Source organism: Cucurbita moschata, unplaced genomic scaffold (assembly GCF_002738365.1).
Source record: "Cucurbita moschata cultivar Rifu unplaced genomic scaffold, Cmos_1.0 Cmo_Scf00005, whole genome shotgun sequence".
Lineage (NCBI taxonomy): Eukaryota > Viridiplantae > Streptophyta > Magnoliopsida > Cucurbitales > Cucurbitaceae > Cucurbita > Cucurbita moschata.
The window spans coordinates 4,846,471-4,865,010 of record NW_019268521.1 but is presented as its reverse complement, the minus strand read 5'-3'; the positions used below and the strand labels follow the sequence as shown (position 1 = coordinate 4,865,010).

Below are 18,540 nucleotides of genomic sequence, written 5' to 3'. Positions count from 1 at the left end.
AAAAAAAAAAAAAAAAAAAAAAAAAAAAAAAAAAAAAAAAAAAAAAAAAAAAAATCCAATGAACTCTTCCTTTGTCATGAAAAAGAGGATTCAAGAGCAGCTCCTCAAATATCGAACTACACCCTCTTTTACGAGCCAACACAATCCCAAAAGTCTTAAGGAACTGGTTCCAAGTAGAGCTGATGAAATCATAGTCCATAGTAAATAGTCAAGATCATCTTCCACTCTCCTACAAAGAGCACATCATTGAGACCATAACACTAAGGAGGAAAGCTCCTAGTAAACATTCCAAGAAAAGAAACACTTTTTTAGGAATTTTAACCTTTCAAATTGAGGAAAACGCAGGAGCTCCCAGAGGGGGCGAATGGATGCAAAGAATCTGAAAAAATAACGGTGGAAAAATTCCTCAAATGGCTTCGAAACCCACTATCTGAAGTCCCTTCTCCCAAGACAAGTGACCTAGGCAGAAATAATAGAGAGGAAACTGACAAACTCACATGCCTAACGATCTGTAAGGGGTCAACGAGAACCCAGGGACAGAGAGGAAGAACTATTGAAGGAAGCCAAACCAGAGGCCACCGGATGCAACCTCTTATCCAAGTAAATGCAAACACGCTTGAAATATGAGTAAAGGTAATTGCATATTGTAGTTATTGGATAACTTGAGCGAAGCACACAACACATGATGACTTGAAATAAAGATGACAAAAACATTTGAACAAAGTCTGGTTTGTCTAGCGAAGATCTAGTTCTAATGTACCTGAAGTGCGAATAATTAAATGCATTTGTTATCAAAGATAAAATCATACCTTTGATGATTGAAAACGTGAAAAAAGTTTGCTAAGCCAACTAAACGGTACAAAGCTGACATTTCCTTCCCACACTTGCCACCTGCAACATTTCAGCCAATCATTTAGGCCCATTAGCAGTAATAGGCTTTCAGAAAGATGCCTAATGTACTCGCTAGTAAGATAACCAAATAATTCAGGTAGAATCAAACTTATTCCTTGAACAAAAACAGCATGAATAAAATACCAAGGACAACAGTTAAAAATTTAAAGAAGAAAATATTCAGTGGTAGAGATTTTTTATTCTGAAAATTGCAAACGCGAAATCATAGTTGGAATCTTAGTAAACACATAAACGGTATTCATAGCCTCTGAAAGTTAACTTGACTACTACTTTCAAATACGAAGGTTACAATCATGATAGGGACCACCAAAACTGTTTGCTTTGTGCATACCATGACCCATGATTATTCAGTACCAATACCTTTGCTACAACGACCTTCAAATAGCCTACCCTCCCCCCTTAATGTAGTTTCAGTTAAGAAGTTTCTTCTATTATCAGAAAATGCTCAAGATATAATCGATTCAATTAGTATTCCAGTTCTATGAATTGTACAATGGAGTAACAATCTGACCTTGTCTTGATGAAAACATGCACAACCGCCATAACGTAGAATATCAGCTGGGATACCAAAATCATAGTAATGACAGTAGCATTTGCAAACGAATAACAGACCACTGAAACTGTGGTGAAGATAGCCAAAGGAGGTAATGGTTGAGAAGTTAAAAGTGAAAGGAACACAGATAGTAAAATCGGTACAATGACCAAATAAAAAAATGGGAATGGTATTCTCAAGTTGGACTCTACAGCAGTCAGCATTGAGGGTACAGGAAAATCATGATTCCATGCTTGCGCTTGCCGCATCAGTGCAAAAAATATAACAACAATACAGAAACCAACTATCTGCAAGAAAATAATGGATAATGTAAGATTTTTAAAAATACTTGGAATACATAAGATAAATCTAATGCATGCATGTGAGAGACGAGAGAAAGGAAAAGGTTCAAAAACACATCATAGACTTAAAAGGGTGGAAGAATACTAGAAGAGAAGCAGCTGAAAAGCATAACAACTGAAAATCAAGATTGGCACTCAGTGCTGTTACTTTTTAAAAATAAATGTGAATAACATTTACGCCAGCTGACACAAGAGTCACACTCAACAGCTAGCAATTAGCAAAAGACTAGATGAGTCACCATAAAATTCTCCAATCAGTTTTTTCTATAGTTACCACACAGCTCAGAGGAACATGTAACAATTAGAACATCGTCCAAAATTTTACCAAATACAGTTCCATTTGACTCGCACGATTCCAACTTTCTACACGAGTGAATGTATCTATAAGAATTTGTCCAATGCAGGAGAGAAGGAAATGTCATAAACCATGAAGCATAAAAGTAAAATAAATATATGCAGGACTCTTCTTTCACCGGGAAAAATGTAAACATTTAGTGGCTAAAGAAATAAGCAAATACATTTTAAGGACATACAAGCAAATAAGATTTTAACCTGTGAATTATATATAAGTAAAAATCTACCAGCTGCTGCACTGAGAGAAACAACAATGCTTGTTTTGTATGAACAGTGAGGATCTACCTGTATAGATGAAAGGAGTTACCAAGATCAAATTTTCAGATTATTAATACATAAGAATAGATAAAAGAAGAATTCTGGAGAAACTTCATACCAACAATAGAACGGTTGTTTTCTCAGATCCTGCACTAGAACTCCAGAGTGCTGGTGAGGAATCAACAAGAATTGTCTCACTCTGAACATTTGGGAAAATATGAAGTCCAGATATGTCATCCCAAGCAAGTGCTACAGGTGGGAAACAACGCAGTCTGCACAGTCCTGGATTATCAAGAAAGTGAAACAGGGTGGATAAATAATTACATGCAAATGACATTTAAGCTTTATCACAACTCTCAACAGTACGGAGTTCCTTTCACAAGTCCACGATGGGTCGCAGAAATAAAGTACCTAATAGAAGTTTGCAGTCATGACAACATGAGCACTGCCGAAGTTTAAACCCTAAACTTAGTTAGGAAACTTGTGCTCTTCAATGATCGCAATATGAAGTGTATATACATAATATTTTGACTATTTACACAGCAAATTGAGGAATAATAAGAGATCTTTCAAACAAATGTCAGTTTCCTCCCGTCATTTTCTTTTCACAATATGTCCATGTGTACAAGGCTAGAGCATGCAAAAGCCAAATGAGCAAGAAAACCTCCAATCGTCAATAATTAAAGAAATGTCCTAGTTACAAATCCACTTATGTAAAGCAAACCAATAGGAAATGAACTCCACTCCATCTCCTAAAAAGACTATCATAATTCTTTCAACCTCCGTAAAAATGGCTCTCATAGCATTTAGCAATAATAATGATTTATGGGATGGTTAGACTTACAATGGTAAATGGGAACAAGCAGAGATGATAATGAAAATGTCAAGCAGAAGCAATCAGCTGGTGGGAGGTTAAAAATGATAATAATAAATTATTCAGGGACCTTTTAGACCTATTCTTAAAAACTCAAAAACTAAAATCGTACAATTTGAAACCTTAGGGACCAAATGCACCTATTGCTGAAAACTCAGGGACTAAAAAGGTAATTTTTTCAAAGTTTTTTGATGGTTGGTGATCGGTTCAGGTTTTCTTTGAAAGGTTTGAAGTAGCTATTAGTTTCCAGTGTCGGGAAAAAGCCTTATCCATAGTTTCATCATTCATTTGCAAGCTCTCTAAGTCTTTCAGAAGAAGATATTAGAAAAATTCTTTGGTCTCTAAATATTTATATATTTTCGTGGCTAATCTCTAAATGGTTGAATTGGTTGTTTGTAATTTTTTTCTTTTTCGCTCCCGCAGGGGATTTGTAACCCTTGAACATTTTTTTTTTTTTTAATTATTATTATATAACCAACAAGTTGTTTCTTGTTCAAAGATAATACAGAGGAAACTCCATCTTATACTTATCCCACTAGAATATTCATCAAAGTTCCCATCCACGAGGAAGAGGGTGTATAAAACCAAGAGAATAAGAAATTTGCATATGTATATGTGTGTGCACGTATGTATGTTTGTATTTTGAGTTCTACAAGTGGAGATGAGAGATTTGAACCTATAACCTTTTTTGTTCTCTCTTTGTTATTTCTTTTTGTATTCCATTATGTTTTCTTTTTGCTCTATTGTGGAGTTTATATCTTTGAGCATTAGTCTCTTTTCACTTATTCAATGAAAAGTTTCGTCAATGTTCAAAAAAACAAAAACAAAGACAAAATGAAGGAAAGATAGAAATCCACGTCTAAAATATAAATTTATGCATTGCAAGTTACATTATAGATAGGAAAGATACATAAAAAAGAATATAACAGAATATATGCAAGAAAGTATTAAGCTTACTATTGTTTTCGACATCACCCGCTTGATCATCTGGAAGTCCAGAACTCTTAATTCCGCACCCTGTTGTTTCAAGTTGCAAGGTTACTGGAAGAAGCCCTAAGCTAATGGGGAATGATAAGTTCAAAACCAGGGAATGATCCTCCTTCATAAATATGTCCTACACCACATTTAATTTTAAAATAGTCCAGTCATCAAGTTGATACTAAGTGAGAAACTAAGCTTATTTTTATAGCACTTCAAGAAAGCATCTTCATGAGGTATTTACATCATTATAGTACTTGGAAAGAAGCATCGACCAAGGTGAGATTTCCACCCTCCCTGCATCAGGATTAAAGAATTGCCCAACTGCCATGGAAACTGCAGGCGGAGGTCTGCCTGAAACAGTCTGAACATCAAATAGTTACAATACATGCGACTAAATCTTATATATTGCTCTTTTTGGTAAAAAGAAATGCTAATTTTGCTCTGTTTACGAAAAGAAAAGTAGAATTCACACGCTTAAAACTATTCAAAGAAGAAACCAGGTTGTAAGCATTCCACCTAAATCTATAAGAATGAAAAAGGAAATCACGCGGAAAAACACTTCAGAAACTTTTTGTAGTAGAGAGGGAAAACCCCCCAACACTTTTTTTTTTTTTTTTTTTTACAAGACTGAATGGCTATTCTTTTTATGGAAGTAGAAACTAAAAAAAATGAAAGACTGCATTAAGATCCATACCGGTCGAGGTGCAACTGAAATTGTAATAAATCTGAAGCCACGCATATCCTCAGGTCCCAACATCAGTACAGCAGAAGGAGGAGCTTGCTCAGTCTGACTCCCAGGTTCAATCTAACAAGCGTAGCACAAATCAATGGAAGAATAAAATCCCAAGCCGTCATATGTTTGGCCCACAAGTATAAAGATGTCAAAGAAAGAGAAAGATCCACTATGAAAACAATACTAACCTGTCTTGGTGCCGGTCCTGAAGGAATTTGCACCATCTTTGAGGTCACTTCAAGAACCCTTTTACTTAAAGGTAAGCTAGCAGACTTTCCCTTTTCAGGCCAAAGATGAAGCCTAACTCCAGAACATGGTAACAGGTTTGTTACAAATACAAAGTGGCTTTTACCATTTGACCCCTACAGAGAATAAAAAATTAGAATCTGTACCCAGGAAATAATGTACACCAAGAAGTAAATATTGTAAAACTAATGCGAGGGAAGATGACCAAAGTAGAGTAAGCTTAGATGAGATTTCGGAGGGGGGAAATCCCCAAACTTAATATTATTGAGCGATAATAAAGTTAACAAAGTTAGTTAAACAACATTCCAATGCTTAATATTATAAGGATTTAGTAATTAATGCCTTGAAGGACAGACCTCACATCAGGAATATATAACATCGTGCAAGAAATTTAAAAATAACATGTTGAGTCAAAATTCTCAAGACTGCAGATGAATTATTACTGAAGCTAACCAGATTATTCAAGTCCAACCACCGTCTGCGACCATCCATGGCTAGAACAGTGACAGTACTCGTCTGAATATATAGGTCCCTCTCTAGGCCATCATCACTCCAATAAATGTCTTTTGGACAATCATCTTGAGATAGAACCACAGATCCTGCAATGTACCATTATTGCTATAATTCTTCTAAATACAGAGGTTGTATTGGACAACCTTCTTTGTGTATTGAAACTTCAAAGAAAAGCTAATGAATACATGAAACATTGATCCTGATTCTGTCTTCTAATTTATAACCACAGATCCTATGCAAGAGAACAAAGAATTCTTATAGAAAAGACCAAGAAAAAAACCTCTTGCATGCTAAAGTCTAGAGAATGCTTAACTAGTTAGATCCATGAAGATAAAGGACACCAGAAACAACCTAAGGACTGTTTCTTATCCCAAAAAAAAAAAATGAAGATAAAGGAAAGTGAACTTGTTTTTTTATTCCCAAACATAATATTGATACATGCAATAACTAAAAATTTGATCCATCAATTGAAATGGAATGTTATAAGAGAGCATAAGCAGCAACATAAATGTGCATACACAAAAACAATATAACAAACTACCAGATGCATCTTCCACGTGTTTAGCAGGAAAATGGGCAATTTGCTGAGAAGTGTGTGATTCGGACCTCCAATTGAAACTCTGTGGCATTCCACTATGAAGCATTCTCGTCAATATAGTAAGTCTTTTTCGAGTGTCCAAAAATGGTTGGCCTCTATTGGAGTCTACCAAGCTAAGAAGGGTGTGTGACACCTAGACAAGAAAGAAAACTTTCAGAACAATCTAAAGACAGCTTATTCTTTCAAACTTAAAGAGAATTATCACTCACCTGCACAACTAATTGATTACACCACAAAATCACCTGATGTTCCATTGATAACCACACATTTTTAACACCTGTACTGCTGATCATAAAGCCATGTGTAGGAGGAACAATCCCATCCAGGGATTCTAACTTTGACCTTACCTATACACAAGGATAAATCAACATGCATTGAATATAAAGAAAAACAATAAATTAAACAGAAACATGATACTCTTAAAGCAAACCTTGATAAAGATTTTCTATTTTACAGAATGGCATAAACAGACAAGCCCTAATAACTACAAAACAATTCACAAAGCACACACAATTACAGCTCTAGGAAATTAATTAAGTCCCATTCATTCATCCATCGTCTAAAATTATCTCCTCCCAGCCAAAAGATTACCTCAATGCCAGGTTCATTGTTTTTTTTTTTTTTTTTTTTTTTTTTTTCAGGAAAAAAAAAAGAATAATTGCAAAAAGAACTTGAAGCGGCACATTACAAAGATGCATGACTTATGACTAGAACTACCCTTGCCTTTTTATTCCACTTCAAAGATTTTTTTTCAAGGATTCTTTGATCTCTTTTGATCCAAATACCTAAATAATAGCTTTTATCGTATTAACCCATAAAAGCTTGGCTTTACACTTAAATATTATTCCACCTAGAAGCTGAAAAACACTGCCCTTTACCGTTTGTCAAAAGCCCAAGAAACATCAGGAGCCTGAAAATCTGTGTTCCCAACACTTACTGTCAAGGATACTTGGAAACAGAAATGCATTTGCCTTTCCTCTGCTTTAGAACAAAGATGTTTCTTTTGTACGGTTATATTTAAGCCCTCCAAAATGAACCAAGACCCACCAAGCTAAATGTTAACTTTTGGATTTTCTGATTTCCAAGGCCACAATCCTTCATCAAAATCAAAAGTTAAATGATACAGTCTATGTATCTAAGCCAAATATGCATTTTAATAAATATTCAAGCGAGATATGCATTAGAAAAATACTGTTGTTTTAATAGAACCTAAATGACCAAATGATAGTTATAATTCAAGACAAAGGTCCCACATTGCATTAATCGGTTGTGAATATACCTGGTAATCATTATAACCCCCGGAAATTGAAACTACCACAACATGTGAAAGTGGAGGATCAGATGCAAAATACCCACTTCGAGTTTTTTGAACCTCATAGCCCTTCCTCCATTCCTGATTTACACGAGTGAAGTACCGACCCAAAGATGGTTGCAGTGCTAGAGGAGGTGATCTGAAAAACATGTGAAACCCAAATGAAGCATGAAATTAACAAACCAAAAATGCTCTCAGCATCATCTAAGTGTAACTCACTGATGAGGGCTAGAAAGTGTAAGAACTGTTTCAACGGCTGATTTTCTAAGTCTGGGATGCACGACTGCAGCTCTAGCTACAAACCCACCCATTGAATGGCCAACCAATATCACACTGCTAGGCGAACTTCCAGAGTCAGCAGCCCCTTCTTTTGCCCGGGCATCAAAAGATTCGTTATATTGATCTAAAATCTGCATGCATAACAAGGAAAATTGGCAACCAAGTGGAGAATTTAACAAAATACTCGTTGCACAGACCCACACCATGAAACCTTTATATTAGAATAAAATCGAAACCGACTGAATAACAGATATTATGTGCATTATTCTTGCATGAAGGAAAAGACAGGAATGAGCTAACATCTAGATTCAAGTCAATCATGAAGACTGCAGAAAAAAATCCAGCAAGATATTAGTTTTATTTTTTATTTTTTATTTTTGTTTTTCTATTTTTTTGAGAGAAACAAAGATAATTCATTGATAAATTACATGAAAAATCCACCAATTGTGGGTTACAAAAAGGATTTCCAATTGTTTAATAATATAGAAAGACTATAATCAGTAAAAGGGTGTGAACATTTGCACCAATAAGAGAGTTAAACCAAGGAAGCCCTCTAAAGAAACATAATTTTCGTTGAAGATCCGCCCATTTCTTGTGCACCAAGAGACCAAAAAAAAAAAAAAAAAAGAAACGATTCAAAGCCATCTAAAGTGTTTTCACATTTTCCTTAAAAGAGTGTCCAATGAAAATCATGGATAAAATATCAAATATGTTTCCTGGTAGAGCTGGGCTCATCCAAAAGCTGTTAAAATATAATTCCAGCAAGCTAATTTAAAAATACAGAAATATTCTTGCTTCATTTTTTCATAGCTTCCTATAGAGATGTTGATACATTCTATTTGAGACTGCCTCCACCACTTACATTATTTTTAAAGTTCCATTGTCCCTTTTTCCAGTTAAATTGTCTGGAATGGATGGAGAAGCCCGAAAAGAACAAATGAGTGTCATCAATGATGAACATGCTAATGAACAATGGGAGAATGATAGAACAATATTCCTTCCAACCATATAACACATTCATGCACCCACCCTCCCTTTTTATTTTGTGGAAAAGAGGAAAAAAATCTAGAAAATGATGTAATCTGTTGGACAACTATATTTCAAAACTTTAACAGTAATACCCTGTGGATGGCGTGTACTACATATTCTGCATGTTCTTCGAGTATACCACCATCCATTGCAGAATGTTCACCTTCAAGATCCACTGCAAACCAATCCAACCGACGCGTGTAGTGGTCAGGCAACTGAAGGCCATCCAAATTAGTGTCTGCCCCACCCCCTACCTTTCCTATGGAAGCCTCCTGATAAAAAGTGTGCTCGAGAGGGCCTCCTTGATAAGCCCTATCAGATTCTGCTGCCAAGGATCGCACCTGTTATAAAAAATATATATTTTCCAAAAGGAGAGCGTAACTACTACTGATTAGAAAAAAAATAAAATTTACAATCAATTTCTAACTTTCAATCAAATACATAAGGCAAATATAAAATCAGCGAAATCCATATTATAAAAGAAGAAGAAGACCTTGCCTGCTTGTAGCTACCTCCATTTCCTGGAATGAAAAGGACTGGAACTCCATTAAGTTTCTTAAGATGCTCCTTAAAATCAATCTTCTTCCAACCTTCGTGATACAAATACACCCCATATTTTTCTGACGCTAAGCCCACCGGTGAAGAAATTGGAATATATGTTGGATACATGTACGTCATAATACAGCCATTAGCAATTGGTTTCAGAATTCCATAGGTAGCAGCAATGCTGATCCATACGGTTGCAGCTATAAGAACAGTAATTCTGATTTTGGCTCTAAGGTCTTGCATCGTTGTGTCAGACTACCCAGTTTTCGTTTAGCTATCTCTACAAAGCTCCCATAAATATCCGTTTCAAATCCTACACAGAACACCACAGAAATCCATAATCCACTTGTAATCCACTCTTTCCCGAACACAAAGCTCCCATAGATTCTTATTTCAATTAATAATCAAGACACGCTACTTTTCTTCGCGATACAATGCAACAGATATTCAATGAACTTTCATGTTGGTTGGACATGAAAAACCAAAACCAGATGATTGGATTTAGATCCACTTCGGCAAAAAAACGTGAAGCATAAAGAGTGGTAGTGCCAGAGTAAATGAACTCTCCATGGTTACTAGACCCCACGGTAAACTGCCACACATAAACAAGCATAGAAACAGCAACACGCGCAATTAAATACCAACTCTTCGAGACTGAACCACCAAAAATTTAAAAGAAGATAGCATAGAACACAAATAAAAGACATCTACAAACAGCTCGCAATGAACTCAAATTATAAAAAAAAAACGGCAGAAGAAATGAAGATCGAGCAAATTTCACATCCAAATCCAACGACGCACGCATCATCAAAGATAAGCAAGATGAACTAAACTCATTAATGGAAAAATTAGGAAATGGATCTGGAGGAAACACCGTGATTACGAACCGCAAGAGCCATCGAAGAATCAAACAGAGTTGAGAGAACGAAAGCTTACCCGGTCCGTGAAGCGCAAAGGAAATGGCGGGAGCATGAGAGTGTGAAGTATTCAGATCGCGATGGATATATCTCTGAATCAGACCTTCCTTTTTATTTTTTATTCTTTATTTTTTTTTCAATTATTTCCCTTTTTGAGAGACCCAAAAAAAAGTGGGAAGGAATTTATTTTTTTAAATAGGAAAAATATGGAATAACATAAGAATTAAGAAAGAAAGATTTTAGAGGTTTGACCAAATTTTGACTCCTGATCCACCGTTGCGTTTGCAAACTCAGGTATTGAATTGACGTGGCGATATTTTACTGGTGGGTGACCCCTCGATACGGGGATTCTATCATCGCCCTATGCCCCGTCCAATGCTGAGTGGGAATTCCATTTTGTCGGGGATTCATAGTTCTAGCTTTAAATTCAAATTTTACTTAAATTGTATTTTGTTTATTTTTTAAATTTTAATTATATTTCGTTGTTTAAACCTTTTAAGTAATAATTTATATATTTATATTAAAATTATATTTTTTAATATTTCATTACCTAAACGTAAACAAACATCACATCCTATGTGTTTAACTTATAATAGCAAATAAATAAACAATCATTCAAAAAAAAATGTAAATTACTATAAATTAACACCGAATATAATCATGAAATGTATATAATAGCTAAATCTTTTACAATAAAAGTACGTTTTCTTTTTTAATACAGGCGAGCATCAAAACCGTTAATTCTATTATATTTTGGTATCAAAGAAACCCGTGAAATATTAAATTTGAAGCAAAAATCTCAACATATAAACGAAAAAAAAATGAGTGGATAACTATATTCTGTAATGTCGTTAGAATTTATGTATAACTACAAATTTTAAAAATTAACAAATGAAATATCAATAGAATAGCTAAAATATATTCTTGATCGAAGCTATCAATTTATGTCTTTCGGTTTCGAAAAGAGGGAAGGGTGTGAAGCAGCTCAACTGTAAAGGAGTTATCATAACTGAGTTAGGTAGCGAAGAAGAAAATTAAAGAAAAACTCACAAGAACGCAACCAAGATCGCACAACTCGTGAACTTACGGGTCTCACTACTTACTACGCTCTAGAACCTTCGTCATTAATAATGAAACTTTTATCGACTAATCAAAATAACCGAGGCGGAGTTGGAGGTCTCAACACGATCCTTAATTTACAACTAAAGTTACAAAGATTGTAGGAGTACAGTATAACCACTAGATATACGGTTTAACAAATATGTTTCTTAGTATATCACTCGAATATCTAATAGTAACGTTATTCGATGCGACTACCGTGTTTAGAATTTGAACTCTTGTTTCAGATCCATGTTAAGCATGCAAACCAAAGGCAACCTTCCACACACTGCCAATGAAAAAATGAAATCTATGTGGGAATGGATAGCACATTCATTCTAAGTTTCTTAATCCCATTGAGTAATTCAAAGAACACAAATGATAATGCACATGGCAATGACTTCTAAAGCATTAAAGAAAGCTAACCGTGGAGGCATTTGGTAGATGAAGAACGAAGATCAGGCAGATTTAGGAGCAGATCGATCATAAGGCAGGCGTTGATCAGGAACCCCGTCTTCACCTCGCTTATCTTCGAACCATTTCACTATTCTTTTGCGAGGCAGATTTGTCACTTGGACAATGCTACTAATCATTGCGTTCTGTATTGGGTGTTCAAAAGAAGAAAAAAGTTAGGTAACAAATGCACAATAATATGTCGCTCGATGTATTAATCCGAGTAAAGCTCAGTGGATAAGACACGACCTATACCATCTTAACGATCGGTAATTTGGTTCCCAATCTCACCCCACCCCCACAATTGCTGGACCAAGTAGACTGCAAAGTTTTCACTACTGCTGAACTCTACCCTCATAACGTATGGTTTTGTAAGTTTATGAGGTTTTTTAATCGAAGTAGACGATACAGAACACGTCGTGAGTTTAAGTGAGGTAGGAAAAATTCATGAGCGCAGACAAAATGAATAAGTTTAATGAGAAGGCTAAGGGTCTTCAAGCTAAGGCTAGGTGAGGCATTTGTCCTAGGACCCAAGATCATGATCTTGAACATGTAGAACATTGGTATTCCTAAGAGATGGTCGGTCCTCGAGATGCCATCGAGTTGATGGGAATGGCCCTAGCTTATCATAGTTGTATTTACAGAAGGGATTTAGGATTTCGGACCTATTCAGGATGACTCTCTAATTGCTGCAGGCCCATATCAAAGATACAAATGTAAACAATGATTCTCAGGCATTTTGAGTATCAAACTTATCTAGCCTCTATGGATATTTCGTTCCTAAACGTCTCATTCGATGATATTTGTTAATCATGTTCATTCAACAACACTTTTTAAAGGAAATGTGAGGAGCTCTACAAATAGATTTATCTCTAGATTCAAAATTCCTTTTTCCTTTTCCACCGAAAACTGGCACAGAATGTAAAGATTTCATCAACTTATTTTGATACACAAACTGATGAAGGGTACTATACTTACAGTGGGTCGCTTTGTTCTTCTATACACTCTCTCAAGAGTTCCAACCTGAACCTTTTTCAGCCTCTTTTGAGCAGCCCAGCTCTGTTGCATGACATGAACAGGCACCTTCACCTCTTCTGCCTCTTCTGCAGTATCTACTTCTACGGGTTCTTCTTCTTCTTCTTCACGAGTAGCTTGTAATGTTCTAGTTTCTGGATTTGATGGTGTGGGTGGGTCTGGTAGAGAAGCACTCAACATCAGAAGACGAGGCGGTGGTTCGCGAAGCAAGTCAAGAACGATGGCCCTATCAAGACAAAGCTCAGCAGCAAGACTCTTGATCTGCAAAGTAAAGAATGCATTAGCCTTCAGCAAGATAATCTTGAAGAGTTTCAGCAAGATAATCTTGCATTAGCCTTCAGCAGTGCAAGACTCTCTATGTAGTTTCTCCCACTCGCTCCCTATTTGCCCCTCTTGCTCTAGCTCCCAATTGGCCTCTCTTGCTCTCGTTCCCTATTTTCCCTCTCGCTCACGCTCCCAATTTGACGCTACAAGATTTGGCATGCTCAAATCTCATTTGAGTATCAGTTTTTCCAGCTTCCAAACCCATTTCTTAATCAATCACAACGAAATCCACAGGTGACTGATATTGCATACAAGACTCGACGGTAGAAAAACTCACGCTAGTTTTACGGCGACCTTTCTTCAAAGCCATGGCTAGTCGTCGAAGTTGCCAGTTCTTGAGTTTTACGGGCATTTCCTCTTCTTCGGTATCCACGAGATCTTCTTCTGCTTCTTCTTCTTCGTTTTCTTCTTCTTCTTCTTCTTCTTCTTCTTCATCAATATCGATGCCAAGTGCTAACCCTAACTCGCGCTCTAGTTTGGCAAGGTCCTCTTCGCTAAGTTCATCCTCTTCGCCATCATCATCATCATCATCCAGGGTAAGCTTATCATTTTTTAGATCTTCTTCTAGTTGACTAAACAACAACTCAAGAGCATCCTCTTCTTCATCCGCCTCATCCCTAGTTTTTTTCGGAAAAGAATTTCTCTGCAAAAATGAGCAGAGTACCAAATTGAAAAGTTTCGGATAAGCTAAATTCCACGCACATGCGTTTGCAACACAAACAATCTATGTATTACCAAAATGAGATCACCGTGCGTTCTAGGACTCTACCTTCTTTTTCTTCGAAGACGATGAAGACGGACCGACTGATGAATTCTGGTTCCGACGGCGAGCAAATGTAATCGATAGAGTGTGACGAACCGGAGGAAGACGCAGTAGACTAAGGTTGGATGGAAACTGCCGGCGAAAGAAGAAGCTAACCCTACCAGAAATCGACGGCGAGCCTAGAAGTGCTTCCGGTGCCTTCACCGGCGCTGAAAGAGCCATCAGTTGCTTATGTCGACAGACACTATTCGACCAAATCAGGCGGCAAGATGATAAACCTTCGGACTCTCTTTAAAACGACACAGTTTTACAGTACGCACGCACAGTATTTATTTATTTATTATTATTATTTTTAGACAAACATTTTAACATTTTTTATAGACTAAATTATCAAAATACTTCTAGATTTTATATTTTATTTTTAACATTTTTTTATATTTTATTTTTAACATTTTTTATGGACTAAATTATCAAAATACTTCTAGATTTTATATTTTGTTTAAAAATAAATAAACAAACTTTCAAAACTTTCAAAATAAAAAAAATGTATCTATTAAATAAAAAATGTCCAATTTATCATTTAATATAATAATAGCTTATTTTAATATTTTAATATTATTTTGCTCAAGAACTTTGATACTCATTCTATTTTGGACGTAGGTTATACTATCCAAAAATTTTAGGCAACTTGAAACAATCAAATGCCTCATTTTGACCCGTTTGTTGGTTGATGGATGAGCCAGTAGATCCAACAAAGAGGCCCCGAGATTTTATAGCGTTGGGACTCTTATAGTGGATACTAGGTTAGAAGGTGGAATAAGGAAAAAGAACGACAAAAGTCAGTTTGAGGGTTTCGGGTAGGAATCATGTTAGTCAGGAGTAAGCTAACACCAATCGATCTCATCTCAATAGCTCCGGTATCTAACTTCCCAAATCAATCTAATACCCGAGCTCACATATGCGAAAAACGTACTCAGTGTTTCATAACCTATCTGCTCTTGAGCTTCCTGAGTTTAGAAACACTATCTACGTTTGAGCTTTTCTCCGAGTTTAGAAACACTATCTACGTTTGAGCTTTTCTCCGAGTTTAGAAACACTATCTACGTTTGAGCTTTTCGAGTTTAGTAGTGATCTAAACCTGGTTTGTTGGCAAGGAAGAAATCTACTCGATGTCGTCGTCGTCGAAGAAATTCTACTTGCTTTCCAATGTCATCACTATAGGCATGAAAATAGGATTAAAAACCCAAAACAAAACAAGACTTCTATATTCTGTAACAACAGAACAGACTAAACAATGAACCAACAAAAGGAGTAATTCTCACATTAATTCCAATGGAGAAGATGACAAAATAAGTTTTCACATTTATTATGTATCATATTAATGACTTGAAACAAGCTTTGGTAACGAAATACAGAACCTGGAAAACAAACAATTGATGGAGAGATGTGGAAGAAACTGTCTTTTAAACATCATCATTTACTCCATCCAAAAAATAACACTACCAAGACCAGACATAGCTTAAGGAATGGTGCGCTGGTAAACAGGCAATGCTCCCAATGCCTCACGTTCTGCTCTCTCCTTCTTTACCTGCAAAACAAAACAAAAAATGGATCTTTAGCTTCATGATGAACTCTGCTTTCACCCATTTAATAAACACCCATACCAGACGAAATTACACTCTAGTAGTCATCAGACGAAATTAGGCCGAATAAAATAGGTCAACAGCAAGAAGAAAGCAGCAGTAGTCTCGAGAAGTATTCAATAAATCGGAGAAATCTGCAAACGATGCAGCAGAACATGTTGCGCAACTTTCTACTACTACATCGATTAGATTTACGCAAAATTTCATTCATCCAAAGCGAGACTAATTTGCACATCAAGTAGAAGAAACAAGGTAGACTAATTTGCACTGGTCATCGAATAATCACGCTCTGTCTTTTTTTTGAAGTCCCGATCTTCCCACCATCCTCGTTGGATAATGAAAATTAAAGAATCCAGTCTAAAACCAAAACTTTTAATTACCTACACAAATTTTACTTCGTATGTACGAGGATTATTTCACTCAAGTAATGTCACAATCAGAACAGAAAAAGAATTCAACCACAAACAAGGTCCTACACAGCTCACGTCTTTGCTTCAAAAGAAAACACATATAGGATTTATACATATTACCCAGAAGCTAATATTTATCTAGATCATGAAACCCGAAATCATGAAAAGGGTCAACTGAGGACAGAACAAGAAACCTCAATTGGAAAATTAGATAAAATTTGATGTTATCTAAACTGACAGATTGTAAATAATTTCAAAACCAACAAGTCCCAAATACATGCATAAGATTCAAACTCAAGAACCATGACTGACATTACAATATAGAGCAACTTCCTTATTTCTATGAACAGAGCCATAAGCGAAAGATATGAAATAATGGAAGACAAAGACTTACAAGTGCCAGCATTTCCTGGAGATAGCTCCTGAATGGTGTTTGCATGGCCTGCAAGAAGGTTAAAAAATTCAAATTAACAACCATCTAAATTTGATTTAGATTTTAGCATGCTGTACTTAGTAGGGGAAAAAGATTAAACCCAATCCAATATAGTTAAAAGTTAATTCCCTATGACCATGAAAAATCATAAGAACTTAAACCATCAAGCTCACTAATAGATCCCAATTCACAAACAGTTGGAGCCTGAATCCTGAAATAGAACTCCGTGATACCACGTCCTCCTTCCCCGTTCATAGTAAAACAAATTCACAAACAAACTGCAGTATTTAGGTATTCGGTAATGATAAACATCCAACAAATTTCTGTTTTTCGGCGAGGCTCTAACTGATCTAGTAGGTCATAGTAGAAGCGAACCTGGAGATCATCAGGAAGGTACTTATGCTTCATGGAAAGGTCCATGGCCCGCTTCAGACGCTGATTGCGCGCATCAACAATCTCCCTCGGGAGCCGATTCAAAGCCTCCTTCACATCAATATCGTAGTACGGATCATACAGATCGTCGTATCGAAGACCTAAAATATTAATACCACACAAAATCAATCTCCACAGAACAAAATTCAAAATCAACACCGCAGAAAAAATCAAATACACAACAAATAATTAGGGTTTCTTTTACCATAATTACGGAGGCGTTGGGTGAGCGCTTTCATGTGTTGACGAGCGAACCAGTTCTTCTTTGGGTCGATGAACGACTGCAAGAAGGACGCCATTTCGATCTCTCTCTCTCTCTCTCTGTCTTCCTCCGCAAAAAATTTACTCTTGATTTTCTCAGTGCCCACTTAGGCTTCGCCTCTCTCCGGTTTACTTGTGAAATTTTGACGACGGAAAACGAGATTAGAATATTCAAACGGGTGGGCCCATAGGTATCCGGCCCAATACATGGCCCACTGTCTTATTGGGCCTGATGTCCAAAATAAATATTGTTGAGCCCAAACTTGCCCCAACAATTTGGTTAAGGACAACAAAAGTTGGGGACAAAATGACCTATCTACCCTTTCCTCTTCTTCATTTAACCGATGTGCGAGTCGGGAATAAACCATCAATATTTAGAACGATAATAAAAACCCGATCCACTTAACAACATTCAGACCGACCCATATTTAACATAAAACCAACATATTTTGAAAAAATAAAAAACGGGGATGAAGAGATTAACCTTGGTCACCCGACTCTTTGCCATAATTAACCCTAGAGTTTGCTTGTATTTGGCCGAGTCACAATTTTATGTGCCCAAAAGATAAACCGAAATACACTATTCAAGAGAGAATGAGTAGATCTATATTCCTAAATATATCAAAGAATCGAGAATTTTTAAGTACATTTTTTAAATTCTCAATTTTACCCTTTTATGGAGACTCTCATCCCGTTGATAGAGTTTGCAACTGACTAAGTTAGATATAAAGCCTAAGAATGGTTAGACGAACACGACTCTCCACAAGGGTGCCTCCCCTTAATCGAGGCTCGACTCCTTTGGAGTCTTAGTCATTTTTTTACCGTCTTCTTTTCTTTTGGAGTCCTTTGTTCGACATTTTGAGGATTTACCAATCTATTGACACGACTCCCTAAATTAGCCGATGTGGGACTTACATCATCTAACACCTCCCCTCAAACAAAGTACGCCTCCCATACTCCTTTTCATTTGAAGTCGAGGCTCGACTCCTTTGGAGTCTTAGTCATTTCTTGACTGCCTTCGAGGAGGCTTAACTCCTTTTCTTTTGGAGTCCTTTATTCGACATCTTGAGGATTTACCAATGTATTGGCACGACTAAATTTAGGGCATGGTTCTGATACCATGTTAGACGAACACGACACTTTGACATCATCCAACAAGACACATGATCATTTCCTAAATTAGTCGATGTGGAACTTACATCATCCAACAAGAATGACATGTTCGTATATTTAAATACGTCA

The 18,540-nt window shown here is 36.3% G+C and overlaps 3 protein-coding genes across 7 annotated transcripts in view; all 3 read right to left on the bottom strand.

The window, feature by feature from the left end:
• Positions 1-11,995, bottom strand: part of LOC111443114 (GPI inositol-deacylase A-like) — a 16,003-nt gene extending 4,008 nt beyond the window's left edge. Inside the window, exons 1-16 of one of the 5 annotated variants that reach the window (XM_023080761.1) lie at positions 11,971-11,995; positions 9,482-9,842; positions 9,076-9,324; positions 7,895-8,085; positions 7,643-7,814; positions 6,573-6,710; positions 6,307-6,496; positions 5,706-5,851; positions 5,195-5,368; positions 4,968-5,078; positions 4,515-4,634; positions 4,250-4,406; positions 2,537-2,700; positions 2,359-2,445; positions 1,424-1,752; positions 810-891 (exon numbers count right to left, since the gene is read on the bottom strand). In XM_023080761.1, the coding sequence (XP_022936529.1) occupies positions 810-891; positions 1,424-1,752; positions 2,359-2,445; positions 2,537-2,700; positions 4,250-4,406; positions 4,515-4,634; positions 4,968-5,078; positions 5,195-5,368; positions 5,706-5,851; positions 6,307-6,496; positions 6,573-6,710; positions 7,643-7,814; positions 7,895-8,085; positions 9,076-9,324; positions 9,482-9,772 (2,601 nt within the window). In that variant the 5' untranslated portion in view covers positions 9,773-9,842; positions 11,971-11,995. Of the gene's footprint in view, positions 1-809; positions 892-1,423; positions 1,753-2,358; positions 2,446-2,536; positions 2,701-4,249; positions 4,407-4,514; positions 4,635-4,967; positions 5,079-5,194; positions 5,369-5,705; positions 5,852-6,306; positions 6,497-6,572; positions 6,711-7,642; positions 7,815-7,894; positions 8,086-9,075; positions 9,325-9,476; positions 9,843-10,465; positions 10,574-11,970 lie in introns of those variants that run through there. The other 4 variants (XM_023080762.1, XM_023080760.1, XM_023080764.1 and 1 more) reach the window with 4 other exon arrangements.
• Positions 11,546-14,407, bottom strand: LOC111443122 (protein OVEREXPRESSOR OF CATIONIC PEROXIDASE 3). The gene is made up of 4 exons (XM_023080773.1): positions 14,126-14,407; positions 13,634-13,999; positions 12,976-13,293; positions 11,546-12,143 (listed from the first exon to the last, which is right to left on the bottom strand). Exons 1-4 carry the CDS (start codon positions 14,339-14,341, stop codon positions 12,003-12,005), a joined length of 1,041 nt encoding a protein of 346 aa, XP_022936541.1. The 5' UTR covers positions 14,342-14,407; the 3' UTR covers positions 11,546-12,002.
• A 1,007-nt stretch (positions 14,408-15,414) lies between these two features.
• LOC111443697 (cytochrome b-c1 complex subunit 7-2-like) lies at positions 15,415-17,435 on the bottom strand. Its single transcript, XM_023081625.1, has 4 exons — positions 17,243-17,435; positions 16,981-17,138; positions 16,567-16,614; positions 15,415-15,707 (listed from the first exon to the last, which is right to left on the bottom strand). The coding sequence occupies exons 1-4, from the start codon at positions 17,334-17,336 to the stop codon at positions 15,639-15,641; spliced, it is 369 nt and encodes a 122-aa protein (XP_022937393.1). The 5' UTR covers positions 17,337-17,435; the 3' UTR covers positions 15,415-15,638.
• Between the last annotated feature and the right edge of the window lie 1,105 nt (positions 17,436-18,540).

Coding starts and splice junctions, on each gene's coding strand:
- LOC111443122 (XM_023080773.1), bottom strand. CDS start 14,341: ATGGCTCTTTCAGCGCCGGTGAAGGCACCGGAAGCACTTCTAGGCTCG. Junction 14,000..14,125: donor CGTCTTCGAAGAAAAAGAAG/GTAGAGTCCTAG, acceptor TCATTTTTGCAG/AGAAATTCTTTTCCGAAAAA. Junction 12,144..12,975: donor GAAGAACAAAGCGACCCACT/GTAAGTATAGTA, acceptor CACCCAATACAG/AACGCAATGATTAGTAGCAT.
- LOC111443697 (XM_023081625.1), bottom strand. CDS start 17,336: ATGGCGTCCTTCTTGCAGTCGTTCATCGACCCAAAGAAGAACTGGTTC. Junction 17,139..17,242: donor CCAACGCCTCCGTAATTATG/GTAAAAGAAACC, acceptor TTAATATTTTAG/GTCTTCGATACGACGATCTG. Junction 16,615..16,980: donor ACCTTCCTGATGATCTCCAG/GTTCGCTTCTAC, acceptor ACCTTCTTGCAG/GCCATGCAAACACCATTCAG.